Raw genomic sequence first — 19,348 nt, 5'->3', positions numbered from 1 at the left:
AATTTTTTTTACAACGATGTATATTTCTTCAGTATTTGATTATACAAACTAAATATTTTATGTCTTTCTAGATTTTAAATGTTCATAGTTTTATTTCGGAGCAAACGAAATATTTTTTACAAATTCAGTATATGTCTATTAATGTAATATATTTATTCTCTATTAACATACCAAAAATAATTTTTAAAAAAATGTTATTAGTGCGTAACAAACGGTTTTATCCGTCAAAAATAAACTGACATATAACAGAAAAAATTGTCTCTGCCCTATAAAACAACTAACTTCCTCCCCTATAAAACAATTAACTTCCTTCATTTTTCTCGATGATTTAAAATGAATGACGTTACGGCCGACGCGGTGGGAGTATATAGTGATATCACTTGCGACCAAGTGATCTCATCGAGGGTCGTGTGACGCCATAAAGCCCTTCTATTCCACTCGATCGATCAGGTATTACGCGGCCTACCGTAAGCCGTCTAGCTGTGTAAGAAAAAACGCTCGTGCGCCGGTACACGATGACGTCACTAAACTCTATTCTATCTCACTGAGAGGCACGCTCAATAATCCGGTTTTTCTGACGTTCTCTTCTACCTACGCATGCCTGTGCTGTGTATGTAGTTGTAACGGTAACGTAAAAAAAAAATATAACATACGTAAAGAAATTGCGACGTAAAACCGTGATGCAAATATGTATATTGAATCTTTAGCTTACTTCTGTGCTTTATAATCGCCATCTCTTATAAAAAAATGTCATATCTAACAGAATATCTGAAAAAGAATATTTTTCTTAATAAATTTAAACTTTTTCTCGTAAAGAGATAAATTAACATGTTATTACAAAGTTATTTAATGTCAAAAGTAAAATACTTTTGGCAGAAGAAATTTTTTTGTTTGATAAAAAAATCAATTCTAAATTAGAAAAAAATACAGGACTTCTAAAATATTTTTCAATAAATCTCGTTAATATGTTATTCTTTTTTATTTTTAATAATGCTTGAAAGTTTTTTTTAATGAAATAAATAAATTTAAAAAATAAAAGGATCCAACAGATTTATATAATAAATATTTCATATAATATATTTCAAAATTCAATTTTTTAGATCTGAAATAATAAAATAATATTCAAATATTGACGATATAAATCATGTGTACATACACATTATATGTAAAATATATTAGATAATACATTATATATATAATGAATAAATTATGCAAGCTTTTTAATAATCATGTTTTACACGATGCCATAGGTATAATTATCTTTGTGTGCAAGTATGTGTCTATAAAAATATTTTCTTATTTATACGTTAGGCATCATAAATACGGTAAGGACATAAAAGAAAACATCAGTTTTTCTGATGACAATCTAAGAAGATTAAAATTTATATAAACATGGCACAAGTCAAACAGTATTCCTCAAACGTACTGGATATAACGCTTATTATTAATATGCGCAGTTCGCAATTCACATAGTAATTAACATTTTTCTACAGTATTTCGCGAGAATATGTGTATGTTTCTTTAATTGGTTTTAGTATTTTAATGAAGGAAATTAAAATACTTTAAATAAATACGTTAATTACGCGTTTAAGACAAGTCATAAAGAAATTAATCTACGAAAAAAACAAGAAGAAAATCTGAGAATTTTTATGCAGGTAAATCAATTATATTTCCCCTAGTTTCTTGAAATTGTAAAAATATAAATTGCAATATAATTTTGCTTGAAATTTCTCGCCGGATAATAACTGTTGATATATCGGAATTATAATCATAAAGACATATCATAAAGGATGTGCTACGTCAATTCTCGACTATATTGTAAGAAAAATAAATATGCGTTATTGATCCTCAGTAAGATACTTCTTGAAAAGTGCTAATGTCCAAATATGAGTCGTAACACGAAAAGTCGTAAAAATGTACAAAGAAGATCCGCGTTGTCGTTTGCTGGTGCGGATGATTCTATTGACCATTATATTGATAACATTATTCAATCTGATCATTGCAAAAACGTGGCGGAAATTGAAAAAAGTGACGCCGCTTGTATCCAGAATGTGTTGAACGATTTCGATAAAATGATTATGGAACAAAAGGCTTCCAAAGCAGGTAAAAATTTTAAACTATTCTCCGAATAATAATGCTATTTGCTAAATATATCAAAGAGCTTGTATAAACATATAATATAAAAATAGAGTTATAATAATAAGTAAGAATATACATATGAGAATATTATTGAGTTTTAAAAATTAATACGAGTAAAAAATTATTTAAAATTTTGTATTTATTAATAAAATGTTTATTAAGGTAATGCTACGAAAAAAAAACCGAAACAACCAAAGGAAAAATCCGCGATTAAGGATTCAACGACATCAACTTCTGAAGGAACTTTTTCAAATATGCATTATGACATGCTCGAACCCAAAACCAAGGTTCAGACAAAAAAGAAAAGTTCAACAAAACAAACTCCCAAGACGGTAGAAGAAACATCTTCGCGAGAACTCCAATGCAATACAGATGATGCAAAGAGAGCAGTTCAGAAAACTCCAGAACCTAGTGTCAAAGAGATTGCCGCTAAAGAATCAGTCAAAAAAGTAAACAAGAAAGACGTAAAAAATACGATTGATACAAATCTGTTAACAAGTACGCCCCAAAAAAAATTGTTTGAAACAGTAGGAGGAGAAACGGCGAAAAGCGAAAAGTCGACCGTAAATAAAAAGAAGCAAAAAATGACAGATTCTGAAAATACATCGAAGAAACATGTCAAGCGCCAAATAAAAAGGCAAAGAAAAAGAACATTGAAAGAGAAACCGAAAGATATGGAGCGTTGTCAAGATGAAGGTAAATAAATCCAATTATATTTTTTATTATTAATTACTATAATAAATAATATTTTATGAATATAGAAGAACAAACTTTTAAGAACAATTCAAAGTAATAGATAATAAAAAATTTCAATGGGTTGAAAAATAAAATAAAAAAATGCAATGCAAGTATAAAAAAAGACATTTATAATATTTGTCCTATTAATTATTTTGATAATAACATTTTCTTCAAATTACACAAAACTTGTTAGTAAAATAGATTTAAAAAAACATAAAATTTAAAAAATTGACAAATAATGTAAAAAAAAACCGTTAAATCTAAAAGTACAGTAAAATATATGCACAATATATAATAATATTTTTTTGTTTTCGTTATATTATTTGATAGTGAGACATATATTTAATATATGCATCACATAAATATCGTACAATTAATTTTTGTAATATCTATGATTTTTTTAGATAATACAAAAGTTTCTAATAAAAATGATAATTTAAAAGTGGAGGAACCTAAAAATGTATTAGAAGAAAACGTCGAAACAAAATTATATAAAGATATGATGAAATGTAATGTAGAAGATGAGAAATGTGAGTTCCAAAGTAAGAGAAGTGTTTCCACTAATTCTTCAACAACTTATTTTGTTTTGTACAATAAGCTATATTTTTATAACATTATTTATATTCATATTTTTTTAATCTTTGATAATTACATATATTTTTCAGGCAAATTGAAAATTGTTAAGAAATTAAAAGATCTGAAGAGCTTTATAGACAAATCACCTAAATGCGCTATATCAAATACATCTTCCAAACCATTAAAAGATAATATGGAATGTACCAAAAATCAATGCAAAAGTAAAAGAATACTCAAAATATTTTCAAGTACATCATCAAACGCATTTGCAACAATCTAACATTAATTAATAATTATGATTACACATTTTTCAGAAGAGGGCGCAAAAAATTCTCGCACATATGAGGAAGGCTTACTACAAGCTAAAAAACAATCAGAGGAAAGAAAAGAATTTAGAAAATCTAAAAAGGCAGCAAAAGCTATGGCTAAACTTAGTCATGAAATATCAGCTGTCAAGAGAAAAATGGAATGCATAAAAAATGATTTAGGTAAAACGAATTCTATTGTATAATTAATCTTTATCGCGGCAGTTTATAGAAAACTTTTGTCCAACGATTTGAATTACATTGTTGTTTTTTAAATCCGCGATATTTCCGGAATTAATCTCTCGTTTCTCTTTTTCTCTCTGTTACAGAAAGCAGAGAGTCATTGGATTCTAGTAGCGATTATTCCGACGAGTCATCATATTCGTCTTATTCGTCATATTCATCTTCATTTTCCTCCTCATCACACTCGAGCGATTGTAGTTGTTCATATTGCGATTATTACACGAGCGATGAATACACCGAGTATACGTGTGGTTCGTCTGATTCTTCGACTTATAGTGCAAATAGCGAAACAAGATCAAAAGGAAGTAAAAACAAAAGCTCGCATTGAAATAAAAATTATAAAAAAAATAATATTCAAAATTAAAATCGCACACACATATACGACAAATTCAAAATTTTATTTTAATATAATAATAATTTATATAAAAAATTTTATTGCTAATACTTATATATAATAATCTGTATACTTTATTTATAATTTATGTTTTTGTAATAAATAATTATAGTTTAGTTAAAGAAAGAGAGAGAGAAAAAGCGCGAATTTAAATGGATTGAATCTAACAGGATACAGAAAGTTTTTTAAAATCGATGTGTACATTTTTGTACTATATTCAATATGTCACACTTAATTCTACACTTAAATTATCATATTTTTTATCCATGTTAATTATTATTTGTTTTACAACAATATATAAAACTATAATTTGTTACAGTTTATTACTAAATATAATTTTATTTTATAGTTTTATTCATTAAATATCTAATTAGCTAAATTCTTAACTGTATAACTATAATTATAAAAATGAGCTTTAAATTTCGCATGTAATTAATAACATATATTATTTTGTCAAAAAAAAGCTTTCAAATTTTTTGTAAAAATAATTTTAATTTTTTAAATAACAGAAATTATATTTAAGATAATGTTTAAATATATCGCAATTAATCATGTGTGCAAGTTATAGTTTTATATGTTGAAAATAAATTATGCATGCTGTAATTATTTTGTATTTTAATATCTAAAGAATTCTATATAATCTTTTAAATAAATAAAAAAATTGCAAGCATTACTTAAAGTACATTAGAATATTTGATAATCTTCAACAAATATATTATATAATTCTTGGGAAATATAAATATCTCGTCAAATATTTCACATACGCAAAATCGTAATAATTGTAATTAATAATTTAACCAAATTGTTATAATCAATTTCATGTGTTGTGTTTTTTTTTATTCGCGATATAAAAATAGAAATATTATATAATCTATATCTAATTTTTAATAAGGTATTTTAATCTATTTTAATCTATTTTAAAACTATTTTCATTTTTAAAAATGCAATATATGACTGCTTCTACTTGCGACGATTTATGGTATAATATTTTTCCGATTTATTAATAACTCTCAAGATATGCATGAAGCTTTACATTTTTAATTGCTTAACTTTAAAACTTCCAAGATTTTGACAGTTTTGTTGAGGCCAAATTTATTAGAGCGTCTTACTACGTGAAACATGAATATAGATTCGTGACTATCCCTATATAAACATGATTCAAACGACCCTCGAATAAAAGCAATGAACGCACGTACGGTGCATACGATCGGGTGCATTAATGCGTACATATCGCGATTCTTAAATTCATCTCATCGTTTCTTAACCCCCCCTCCTGCTTGTTACTATTTATGGCTTTTCGGCACCTGCTCCATGCGCTGCCGTATTTTTTCTTAACGTTCTAACTGAAAACAGAGAAAACTAAAAATAGACAGTTTGACGCACATTGCCACATGTTAAGGTAAGTAAGCATAAACCGTATGTTTGCTCTTTTCTCCGGGACAATAATCTGACGCCGTTACGCTGCTTGTCATTCTCACAAATGCAAAGTAGCTATTGTGTAATATAAAAAATATCAAATGTTGTGTGTGTCAAACATCGCGTTTACCTAAACATCACAGAATACTACAAGACCATCTTTTATTTAATGTCCTATCTAAACATTCCTTAAAAATAATTTTATGCTAAATTACTTTAATTAAAAAATTAGAAATTATAAGAATAACATGAATATAATGAACTAAATTAATTATTTATATTTATTTTTAGATTCACTACATTCAAAAACGAGATAAATCACAATGTAATAAATTAAAGCAATAAATTATGAAAATAAATAAAATTTTTGCTTATTTTTCGTGTTTTTGTAATAAAGAATTTATAGATTAAAAATTTTATATTTACTTATTTTTTATTATTTTTACTATTTTATTATTTTATCGCAATATTTAATGATAATGTTCTATATGTTTTGCTCAAAATTTACGTATAAGACATATAGAATAACTCACAAAAAATATATAATTATAGTTTATCATTGATTTATCAAGTTTTGACCAAATGAAAAACCTTAGTTTTATGATCTTTATCTTCAAATCAATATATATTAGATAATTCAAAATAGTATATATTTTGTAAAAATAATTTTTTGCTGAATTATTTTAATTAAGAAATTAGAATGAAAAGATTAACATGAACACAATAAACTAAATTAATACTTTAATATACTGTCTTAATTAATTAATTAATAAACAAAATTAAAGTTCACAGTAGGAATTAGAAACAATTTTCTAAAAATTTATGATAAGAGATAGAATATAAATAAAACGGAATAAACGAAAATCGTCTATCAAAGTTAAACGATAATCAATCAGATATTTTCGAAAATAAAGAAAAACACCTAAAAATTGCATCGTATTTGTCGATAAATCAATGGAGAAAGATAAACAGTTTAAAGAAAGCAGCAAGAAAAATCAATGTTATCAGAAAGAGAAAATAACTCAAAATCAAAGGATAGTAATTTCACAGAATCGCATTTCTTATTGTTAGTTGACGCGCTACGTATCATGTATGTACTCTTGTTTGTTGTAATGGCTATGCACGCAATCACGACGAAAACAAAAGCGTCCTTAAACTAGCATATTTAAATCAAGCCAAAGTTAAACCAACTTTCCGAGATGGCAAAAACCACGAACGTGTTGCGAAATCTCCCAGAATCAAGAATGCAAAGTAACGGTATGAAGAAACTAATCTAAAACAACCATTAAAATCCGCCAAAAAACATGATATACGTATATTTGGCAAAGCATGTAAAAGCTGTAAACAGAAAATTAACTACCAATTAAACTGTTTTTATGTTCACCAAGATCAAAACGCAATTTATTTTGCGATAGTATTTTGCGGTAATAAAAGATAAAAATAATTAATTTACGATATGTATATATTTATAATAATAGCAATAATAAAATAGTATTTAAAATAGTTTAATATGTATATATTATAAAATGTTATAAACTCTGATTTTTCTTCTCTATATATTATATCATATTTTATTATCATATATTATATATATATTCACATATAAATTTTTATACTTCATAATTTAAAGTTTTATATGCTCATTCTTGTTCTATTTCGATATCGCAAAATTTTTTTATACAAGTGTTTCGACGTATATCTATAACCAGAATTTGTTATTCAGATATTTTCGGTTGAGCACAATGTTTCCAGAAGTCATCGTTGACTTCTTTTTTTTTATCTTCTAAAAACTAACAAGTCATTGGATTCTAGTAGCAATTATTCCAAGTATTATTCCTTCATTTTGCTATTTTTTTCACATATATATATATATATATATATTTACATATAAAATTTATTGTTTTATTAATTTATTTACATTTAAAATTTGCTTTAGGATTTTTTGCATTTATATTGTATAAAATACTAAACACTAATACATGCAAATAATATCAACTACAATTACATTATATGAAACGTTTAAACTTATTGTATTATATTTTTGTATTTGATTTTTTTATTGATCTATCAATGAAAAAAGAAATTACACCTTTGTGTCAAATCTTATTTTAAAAATTAAAATACTTGAAAATAGTTAAGATAAGAAATCTTTAGATTATAACAGGTAAAACGTTTTAAAATTTTGCCTAGGAAAAGTCAATTTCAAATTCAGTAAAAATAACACGCGAGGGAATAGGTGATAAATGTCGAGGAACGAAGAAGAACTCAGCATTCACGCGCTATTGTTTGCGATGAAGATCTCAGAGCTCTCTAATATAGATGCTTCGTCAACCGCGTTCCGCGAAGCCATAGATTAGATAATTATATATTTTCGATTCAGCGGCAATGGCAATTTTTTCCGTTCTCGCTAATTTTTCCCTTTTTACTCGCATTTAATTTACATTGCATCATACTAAACGTTGCACGTGTGTTATCAAGTTACACGCACGTGGGCGATCTTGATGTGTATACGTATTGTATTTGTACTTGTACTGCCTTTGCGTAGATGGAACAAAGATGCATGCGTCGATAAAGATAAATCTCCTCTTGGACAGGAGTACCTTTTTTTCTCTTCTCCTCCATTATTCTGCTCACATACACTTATTTACAGTTTTTCTTTCTTTTTTTTTCTTTTTTATTCTCTTTTTCATCGCGACTTCCCTTTCACTCGATATTCTACACTCTGTTCAAGAGTTCTTCAAGAAACAGTTACCTTAATAGTGAAGTCTTGTATACTTTTGTTTATTCAACGATGACGCAAAGTATACCAAGAATAGCTTAGATATAAGATACATGAAGTTGGATAAATTATTTTAATACATATCTTTTTCTGTAAGCTTCTCCGAACATTGTTAGACGACAAAGTTCGAATTCACGGAAGAATGATTGTGGAAGAAGCCTTCCGCGAATGATAAATCCTCTCAAAGTTCAGTGGCTGTTTGGCAAGTTAGATGTGTTCTACGTGAATATTCTACGTCCTCAAGCAAAATAGACAATAGCGTCTACGTCTGCGAAACTCTAATCTAATTGTAGTTGAAGATAGATACATACAGAGATTCGTACAATAATAAAATTTGGTATAAAATTCGATTCATTTATTTTTTGTTTCTCTTAAAAGTTGTCACACGCGATTGTCACGGGATCCATAAATCAATCGCGTCTACCCCGCGTAATCCCAGAAGACTTATATCTAAATACACCTATGCAAATGTGTAGGTACGGTGACGCCAACATGTTTCCCATCTATCCTAGATTCTTTCCGTTTCTCGAAACTCGCCAACGTCAAGACTTTTCGCATAATTCGCGAACTAACGAGCGCGAGCCGATTCACGATGATTACACAATAAGTCGCACTTGTACTTTACTTCCATTGCGCGATCGTTTCTCTTATTTATATCTTTAATATCCGGTGGTGTACAGCCGAACATCTCTATGGACTCCGTATACTTGACATACATTTTAAAAATACTTTCAGGTGTAAATTCGGATTCGTGACGAACGCGTAATCTGCATTATTTAACAGCGTCTGTCATGAATTTAAGAAAATAATATTAGATAAAACAAAATCACAGAAGATGAATAAATGGTAAATTTTAAATATTTAAATTCCTTATTTTAGATCATTCTCGATGATAGATAATAATAGATTAGGTAGGATATGATTATGATAATAAATTATAAAAGAGCAAAAAGACAGCCGGATCGCAGAATCATGTGGCGTTTCCTTCTTTTTCATTTAGCTCTATATTCGTAGAAGTTGGAATATTAAACTGGCGGCAGAAAGTCAATAAATCCACTTTAAGTCGATCCGTGTCAATAATCCATTCATGCAGATACAAAAATATACTTTGCAAATTCGAACGGTACCAAAATGGTATTTATCCTGCAAAATTCACATGCAGACAGGCAATAAAGAGAGCGATATGAAAGAATAAAAAATGGATATATTATACCATTTCTGCAAAAAAAAGCAGGAAATGTCATAGATGAAACCCAAATTCTGCAAGACTTCTCTTATCATCATGACCATCGTTTTCGCTCACAGGAATTCTTATTACTCACAAATAGTTATCGAGTCCTTGCTCCTAAATCTCGAGAATGCGCTATCATCGAACGCGTACGAGTAACATACTCGATCGCAAATAATTAAAGATATACGCACGAATTAACACAGATATAATTAAAAAGAAAAAAATTAAAGATTTAATTTCTTTATTCGATTTACTTCTATCATTATTATTTTACTTTTTACGATCAGTAAAATTCGACAATTGAATTGAAAATGAAAATTTATTTAGAAATTTTATCATGATCATTACAATTTGTGATTGAGAGAATATATCGTAACGCATAAACCGATCAATGATCGGTATCGTTCTCAACGTAAGCACATGGAAGAATTGTGCGGTGAATCTCGTTCCGGGTAACTCTTTCTCTGTTCATCGGGGTATCCGTCCTGACGCAGACTCATCGACTCGCATATAATGCGCCCGTTAAAAAAAGCTACGGTGTGCCGCGGCGTTACGCTTGTTCTACCCTACGTTAGTCGACGTTCGTCGTGTATTCCGCACCCTTTTACCCTCCACGTCTGCGCATTTCCCAGCCGTGTCTATAAAAGCGATGCGGGGCGTCACGACGCTCCAGACGTTTGAGATACGCGCACCGCGGAAAATGTGACCGAGCGCCATCGTGTCGATATCTCTTGTCATCAAATCTCTATTTTTGTGCTCGTCTCTCAAATGACACCTGCTCCGAAAGCGAAATTGTCAGTGAATACGATTGACATAAATTCTCGTGACACGCGCTAACTTCATTCGGTGTTTGTGATATTTGTTTGTGACTATCTGATACATACGCTTGTGCTGCAAAGACATGTCGTGATATAAAAATGTAGAGGAGAACGTGCTAATTAAAATTTAATCGAGCAAGAAAGTGATTTAATACACGCATATTTATTGACATTGATTGCAGTGTGCAGCGACGTTTTTCACGATCACATCAAACGGATTTTCCTTTCGTGGTACGTATCAGTTGCATTATCACTTCTCTACATAAAATTGTTGCTGTATAAATTTCATCTGTACGATTGACGAGCTTTTTATTAATGACAATTTTTAATAAAACTTTAATTTCTTTACTCCCTGATAATTAGAATAAATCTTATTAAGCTTTTAATACTTTAGAATCCTATATAATCTAATTAAGAAAATTTATCAATAGAATTTTTAATAGAAAACAATTTTATTTTCAATTAAAACACTTTATGTATACGTTTTTTTATACTTTACTATTAATTATATTATATAATTTTTTTTATATTATTAGAGTCTAAAAGATATTTCTATATGGTACTTGTTGAGAATTAAAAATACGTATATTATAAAAATAAAAATATTTCAAATTGTTTTCAGTATTATGCTTGGTGGTTTACAAATTTTTATAATATTAGATTAAAGCGAACAATAATGATAAGGCTGATAACTTCTTAAAAAATTAATAAATAATGAAAAAATTAATAAATAATGAGTTAATATCATAATTGGCACGCACTTTTATGATTTGAATCTAATGTATTAAAGAGTTGACACATTGGATTTTCACAGCACTTGCAGAGCATTTAATCGTTCATTGTCTATCTCTATATACGCGTGTCTGTTAAACTGTCTCATTAAACGCACGACGTGCACGCACGCTCGTACGCCAAAGTATAACACCACTAACTTCTCGTATTAAAATAGAGTGCCCAGTAAACATAAATGCTAAATATATCTACATCTCTAAGGCTTGTCAGACTGAACCGGTCTGAACCGGTGGTAATGTGAAAAAAATAACCGTGACACAAAACAATACACAAAAAAAAAACGATATACGTCTGCATCGTGTCGACATTAAAATCATTATGATGCGCAAAATGTAAATTTAAATAAGCGCACCATATACACAAGAACATAATGATTCTATGTACGAATGAAGAACATGTGTAATTTGCCCTTTATTAATAATTAAAGTGAAAAAGAGAGCTCTTTGCCGTTGCCTTTTTCGTGTTATAAAGCATTATATTATTAAAATATTTACGCCACCCACAAAGTCCGATCATTTTATGTTGCATTCATTTCGTCACATGATGACATTTATGTTGTCTCGAATTTCCAGAAATTTATGGAACGATTCGAAGTGGATAGATAGATTTTTATCATCGAACAAACATATGTTTGTTTTCACGTAATTTAAACGTCTATTAATGGCTTGTGTTGTAACAAAAACGATTTCTTTGAATCATTAAAAATACAACTTAAATATACAAAGTCTTTAAATCGCGTTTCGGATATTTTAAGATGCATGAAAATCAGGAATATATGTACTTTCATTTCTAAATTAGTTTTAACATAAATATTGATAAATAATGCATAAAAGTACAAAGATAAAATTTATGTTATTCTATGTAAGTAAAAAGTTAGAAATCTATAACAGTTTCGATATATCATGTGTGTGTATCAATCTATAACTTTCAATTTGTGTAAATTGTATTTTAATATCGTTAGATTAAATAAATAAAATTTTAAAGCGTGTTTAAGCGATTTGTTCAAGATAAAAAGAACCATCTATCTGTCGTATCTATCTTCTCTCATTCGCACTCGATCTAGCAGTGCATTTAACCTGTGCAAAAAGTTAAACGAATGCTCAAATCGAAATCCGTGTGTAGAACCCGATGGAAAGTTTCGGAATTTAGTGGCGAACAGGCGTCGTCAGCCAAACTTGTGAGCGGTCCTTGCTATTGATCTAGGGGGTCTAAATGTCCTGGGTTCACCCGGCTACCCACCGGCCTTTACTCCGGCTCTTTACTGCATCGCGAGAGTGCAACTCTCTGCGATGAAAACGGCGAAGAAACTGTGATGCACGCGTATATAACAAAACGGAGAAGACGAGGGGGGAGGGGGCAAAAATCGTCTTCCCTGGTGGCGTGGTTCCAAAAATCCCACCCGCGTATTGCTGTCCAAATTATCGATTCGCGAGATACGCGATCATAAATTCGAGCGCAAACATAACACTCGATCGCGAGTTTACACGAGAGAGAGAAAGAGTGAGAGCGACGTGCGATGACGCACGTGCGAGATCGCACGACTGAAGAAAGACGGCATCTCAAAAAGCGCAAGAACTATCATTAGACAAATCAATGGCTGCTTAATGTTACCATTATGCAATAACAATGTGATGAATTCAATGTGCCGATTTACACATTTTTAACGATAAAAATACGTGACATCCATTGCATAAAGGATATGAGATTTTCAACATCTACTTGCTTTCCTTATAGATTCCTCGAATCAATTTAGAATTGAAATTTTCTCTCAAAACTTGGATTATACATCATGCTTCTTACAAATTTTTAACGCTTTAACACGATTAAACGTGTTTGTAATTAACTATCAAATTAAATTTACATTTGTAAAAATAAATATTTGTTAAAAAATAATTCCATTTTATTGTATTATTAAAAAAATGAGATTAATTATTTATTTTATCGAAGCTTAAAAATGTTCAAAGATGTCCAATATCTTATAATCTTTTTTTTTTTTTAGAAAGAGATCAAAGAATGTTGAATTTTTATTTGAGAAATATTATCTCCCATTGAGATAATCTTTTTTGCAAACGATCTCTATACGTCACGCAATCTACAATATCAAGTCGCACGTGTGCGCAATATCATATTCCAGAACTGCGATTGATCTACGCTATTTATGAACTAGGACGCGCGTTGTATGATCAGAGAGGTGAGAATATTATCTTTTTGCGGAAGGAAGCGTGGGAACATTCCAGAATACGATCGTACGTCTGTCACGTTGACAACTGTAGGCGTTGCATATACCTGAGATTTATTGTACTTACCGAACGACGACACTTCTTCGACAAAGCGACCCAAGCATAAAATCTCAACGTAGACGTATTTCCGACAGATGAAATTCTAATTTCCGCACTTGACAGAAGAAGGAAGCCATCTATATAAAAAGAAAATAATAAAATTAATTTTTATAACGGGCGACCGTAAAAATATATTTTTTAAAAATAATGATAAATATTGTACATTAAAATGCACTGAAATAGCAAAACAATTAAAGTAAAATATCTAAATATAAACTTAAATAATTTTGTATTCAGAATTTAAAATAAAATATGATTTAAGATATCATTGGTAATAATATATATTCTCGCATTAAATTCTTTGCAAGACACTTAAACATCGTTCATTACATTCAACTACATTATATACATTATAATTGAGCTAAAAATAAGAAAAATCAAAATTTATCAAAAATAATCATGTATTCTTTTTCTTTTATTCCAGATGAAGCTGCACGAAAAGAAAGAGTCAGGCATCCACAAAGTGCAGGAAGTACCTCTCGAAGAGCTGGATCTTTCAAAGGAATACAATGTGGAAAAAACTCTGGGCGAAGGTAGTTTCGCAAAGGTTTTACTGGCGACGCACAGAGCTACCCAGACAAGAGTAGTTCTGAAGGCAGTTCATCAAGAACTCACGTCAGAGAAGGATTTTTTCCGAGAGTTTCATTATTCGTATCACCTAAGCCCACATCCAAATATACTTTGTTCGTATGCTGTTGCTTTCAAGGCGGAAAAGTGTTTCGTTTTCGCGCAGGAATACGCGCCCTATGGCGACCTTGCCGGTAATGTGAAAGCCGGCGGACTTAACGAAGACGCGTGTAAAAGGATTGCCGGACAGCTTGCTTCGGCTCTCGATTTTATTCATTCAAAACAGCTGACCCATCGTGACATAAAACTGGAAAATGTGCTGGTATTCACGCAGGATATGAGCAAAGTAAAATTGTGCGATTTCGGTTGCACGAGGCGCGAGGGCACTCTAGTGAATAAAATCCGTTGCACCTGGGTGCCGTTTCAACCGCCAGAGATCCACGAAATTATCAAGAACGAGAGGTATGCCTGTAAAAGAAGCTCAGACTGCTGGCAGTTTGGCATTGTCCTCTTCGTTTGTCTGACCGGTAATCCGCCGTGGCAAAGCGCCGACCTAATCCGAGATCCGGACTACTCCGCTTTCCAGCGATGGCTGAAGCGACGCACCACCAAGATTCCGCCTACATTCCGGCGATTCACTCCTAGGCTGCTCCGATACTTCAGACGAACGTTCGAGCACAAGCCGGAGAAGAGGCCGCACGTGACTGAGATCAACAAGTACCTAAAAGATTCATGGTGCATCAATAAGATCAGTCATAGCGCGACGTCGACGTCAGTTGACGTGAGCGAAAGTCTTGCCAGGCGAGGCGACAGTCTGCTGTACCTGGATACTATTTTGGATGATCGACACAACGTAGACGAGAACAAGAACAAGCTGAGAAAGCTGCTGAATAGCTACGGCCTGGAGACCACGGTGGATCAGAAAGTCGTCACCAAAAGGATATGGGAGTGGGTGATGCAATGTGATTCTAACATGGACATAGAACAGGGTCTGGTCAGCGGCTTCAGCACGGAGGATATGTGAGAGATAGTGAGAACCTGCAGCGAGCCGTGCCTTCGGATCACCCAGGAGGAGCCGAGTAAATTCCGAATGGGCAGCTTCCATGTGTCGTACAGACATCGTGCCAAATAATCAGTCGGAGTTGTGTAAACGAGAGATGATTTTTCGAAAATCTCGTTTGAAATGTATTCCGCGAAAGAGCAGAACACGGCCTTATTCCAACGGCGGCCTGTTCTAGGATGTCAAAATACTATACATAGGCGGACCAACTATTATCGATAAACTCTTCCTTCATTAATAAAAACGGAGATCGTAGAAAAAATTTAAAAAAAAAATGATACTTTTAGATAGTGAAATATCGGCGTAATAAAAATGACAACTACTCCTTAAAAAATAAAAAGCAACGTAAATGTTTAAAAAACATCGCATAAAGTCTAAAAGACATTCTAATCTCTCAAGCATTCTCCTGACGTTGTTTAGATATTCTTTGAAATTTTATGCTGTTTTGGGACTTTGAGAACAAAATAAGATATGCGTCTCTCGAGACATAGCAGTTAAGTGTAAATGTGATATGTACGTATCTAAGTATGGGAAGAATCCACTTCTTGACCGAAAGAAGAGCAGTGTCAAGCTGGAGATTAGCTTGGTGTACTAATTATAGAGACAATAAAATGCCGGTGCATATGATCTTTACGTTAGTCAGTTGTTCTGGTAAACAATGATCTTAGTAATGCCTTACGCGCAACTTAGACGCGAGATTAGAGACAGCCACTTAGAAATATTTTGCACATAATTCAAAATTTTCTTTTTAGTTCAAATTACATAACGATATATTCTCGATCGTTAGACAAGAGATAAAAAAGCAAGAAGACTGTATAATCCAGGGATTCCCAAAGGAGATCGTAACTCCAAATATAGCGTAGATTACGAAATCATTTTCGGAAACAATCCATTCAATAAGATTCGAGACAAGCTATGAAAAATATTAACTTTCCACTACGTAAGTCAAGTAAATGTGAATCTCTACCTTTTTAAAATAATGGATCAAAATTTTGATTATAATATTTAATTTATAATTTTTTCAAGCAAAAAAGATTTAGCCGAAAAATGTAATAAGATATAATCGAAAAATGCGAATAGAGATTATAATGCAAAATGGATGGTTACCGGAAGTACTATTAGCGACAAGTGTATAAATCATACAGATGTAAATACATTTATATACTTAAATAGCTATATACATTCGTATTTGCTAGACATGTACATATATATATATATATATATATATATATATATATATATATATATATATATATATATACACACACGTATATACGTATATACATTAGAAAAATATAGTACACACTTATATTCTTGTAGAAGTTTATCGTGTGTAGTGCGTAGAGGTTCTGTTTGTACAATTAGTTACGCTACTTCGTAACGGTGATATAAACATAGCGTAATATTGCATGCGCGTTGCAATTCCAACAGTTGTAATAATCTTTCGCAAACGATTCTGCATTAAAACGCGCTCACGGATAACGACAAACATAATATAAAACGGGCACTTCGTAATGAAGTGTGAAAATCGGTGGGAAAATTCATCGTTTGCATCCAGCGATCGATACATTTTTTCAGATGCATGCGAATTAATTCATATCCAATCCAAAATTTACATAATAATATTCTGATTTTAATATTAGATAATATCTAAAATAACTTTTATATAATTTTATCAGAATTAATATTCTCAGTATTATATATAGATACGGGAGAATGTACACTCTTATGAATAAACATAGTGATTATTTTCACATGTCTATAAAATCTGTGAAAATTGAACGCTAGAAAAATCTTAGTGCGAGGAAAAAGGTATATATTCGTTTATTTTTATCTATCCACGAGGTACCTAATTTCCTGTTGACATGAGATTACAATAGTAAGAATATCGTTATCTATCAGACTTATGATCAGATATAGAAAATTGCAGTCTCTCTTAAAGTTCCCTGCAAGTGGATCGTTATCCAGACAAAATGTATAGCCGTAAGGATCGGTGTAAGAAACGCGTTAAGAATTGGAATGATGCAGACGCGTATTTCTATACATTTGTACGTGAGAACAAGCACGCGACGAGCATTATCGCTCATCTACAATATTCGGACAATCATTATTATCTTAGTACTGTTCCTCTTGTTCGAATTGATTAAGTGGCAAGACAAACGAGTGATGTAATTTTTGCGAGAAAGCCGACGTGCGTGCCCTCCATTAATACGAAGCAATGTTTTGTATATATTGAAATAAATCTTAAATTGTACAAAATTAATACAGCGACATATAATTCCCCCATAACTCATATTTCAGCTAACTCTTATTTTAATTCCATTTATTTCAAAATTAAGCTAATAATTTATTTGTATTAATAATTTTTTATACATTATTTAATATTTATTTTTAATATTATTACCACTAATTATTTTATAATAAATTTAGATCTTTTTATTAAAACATTCTTTTATTAAAACAATTTTGCTATTAAAAATAATTATCTTTATATACCTATATATTTTATCCATACATAAGAAAAAGTTTATTGCTTAAATAATTTAACTTTTATCTATAATGTAATTTCTAAATTCTAATTATGATGTAACTTCTAAATAAATTAAGTTTGCGCATCAGCGAATTAATTAAAATTAGAGCGCGTCACTGTGAAATCTTTCAACCTGTAACACCTACGCGATTTACAGCCAGCTATATTGCGGAATGGGGTGGTGTTAGCTATCGCTCGGGGTGTCGCTATGGCGACGAACCCTGGATACCCGGGCCAGCTGAGAGAGAGATACAACCCTCGCGTTTCTACCCCACACTCTTCCAAAATCACCCCATCGAAGCAAACAGATGCGCGATGTAACAGGCGCGGCTGTTACATAGATCACGCTTCTGCCGCGGCTTGTGATCTCGTCATAGTAATTGGCAGAAAGATCGACGGACATGTAAATTTCTGGATCACAAGCAATTCGCAACGCATTACGCAAGTCGAATATTCGCGTCATCCGATATATGCAACCGTTTCTGCGTTCACCCTACATCGAAAAACGCAAGCCTGCGCGCCATTAGCGAAGTCATTAGTCAGCTTTAATTATATGAAAATCTTTCTACTGGCTCGACCTTGATATCGAAATAAGAGCACACGACCGTGAATATCTCAATCTTTTGATAAGCTCGCGTGAAATAGTTTAATTACATCTCGACAACATTTAAAACTTTCTTTGGCATAGACAAGAGAAGCAACTATCTTTAAACTATCTTTACCCCTTGAACAGTTTTATTATATTTTGCTAATATTTAATAAGATTTTTATGTATACATTTTTTAGTTTTATCAGATTAATATTTTATTGTAAATCTCTCTCTTGTTGACTCCACATATCTTGAATTTTTTTTTTATATTTTAATAAAAATTATTGTTATATATAAAAATTAATTAAATAAAAGATAAATAATAATTCTGCAAGCATAAACAAATAAAAATGTGTCGGCGTATTCTAATCTCAAAATTTGTTGATAAATAGAAAGAAAACAAAAAACTAATAAAATAAATCAATTACAATGTGAAAATAGCAAATTAAAATTTAACTAAACTTAGGCAGTTTAAAAAAAATTAAAATCTTTGTTTTTATTTTTAAATAGAAAATCATATTTTTATATTATTGGATTATAATATATTTTCTTACATTTTTTAATTCTGTTCTGCTGTGTATATAATATTGATCTTATATTTTTGACAAATCTTTATATTCGACGATGATATATTTTCTCGATTTATTTACAATATTAAAAACATCGCGTTAATTGCACTCTAATTGCAATGTTACATCCAATCTATCATCAATTACATCTGCGCGTTATCACACTTATGATGGTCGATAAGTACGCCTAGACGTCATTCGCTCAGTCCCCAGAGTGCCAAGATAAATTCATCGTTCGTGGCACGAAGCGTTTTGATATTCGT

The 19,348-nt window shown here is 30.9% G+C and overlaps 2 protein-coding genes across 4 annotated transcripts in view; both read left to right on the top strand.

Moving 5' to 3' along the window:
- LOC126858592 (serine/threonine-protein kinase meng-po) overlaps nucleotides 1-17,660 on the top strand; it is a 79,616-nt gene extending 61,956 nt beyond the window's left edge. The window contains exons 1-2 of one of the 2 annotated variants that reach the window (XM_050609056.1): nucleotides 10,513-10,870; nucleotides 14,195-17,660. In XM_050609056.1, the coding sequence (XP_050465013.1) occupies nucleotides 14,195-15,361 (1,167 nt within the window). In that variant the 5' untranslated portion in view covers nucleotides 10,513-10,870 and the 3' untranslated portion in view covers nucleotides 15,362-17,660. Of the gene's footprint in view, nucleotides 1-10,512; nucleotides 10,871-14,194 lie in introns of those variants that run through there. The other variant, XM_050609057.1, reaches the window with a different exon arrangement.
- LOC126858581 (uncharacterized) lies at nucleotides 481-4,800 on the top strand. 2 transcript variants are annotated; one of them, XM_050609040.1, is made up of 8 exons: nucleotides 481-626; nucleotides 1,312-1,655; nucleotides 1,853-2,103; nucleotides 2,302-2,835; nucleotides 3,282-3,407; nucleotides 3,543-3,674; nucleotides 3,771-3,941; nucleotides 4,088-4,800. In XM_050609040.1, exons 3-8 carry the CDS (start codon nucleotides 1,887-1,889, stop codon nucleotides 4,327-4,329), a joined length of 1,422 nt encoding a protein of 473 aa, XP_050464997.1. In that variant the 5' UTR covers nucleotides 481-626; nucleotides 1,312-1,655; nucleotides 1,853-1,886; the 3' UTR covers nucleotides 4,330-4,800. The 2 variants fall into 2 exon arrangements, with proteins under 2 accessions (XP_050464997.1, XP_050464995.1); XM_050609038.1 differs by having other exon boundaries at nucleotides 482-626; nucleotides 3,768-3,941.
- Nucleotides 17,661-19,348: the final 1,688 nt, after the last annotated feature.

This window comes from Cataglyphis hispanica, chromosome 26 (assembly GCF_021464435.1).
Source record: "Cataglyphis hispanica isolate Lineage 1 chromosome 26, ULB_Chis1_1.0, whole genome shotgun sequence".
Lineage (NCBI taxonomy): Eukaryota > Metazoa > Arthropoda > Insecta > Hymenoptera > Formicidae > Cataglyphis > Cataglyphis hispanica.
This window is presented reverse-complemented; position numbering and strand designations above follow the sequence as displayed.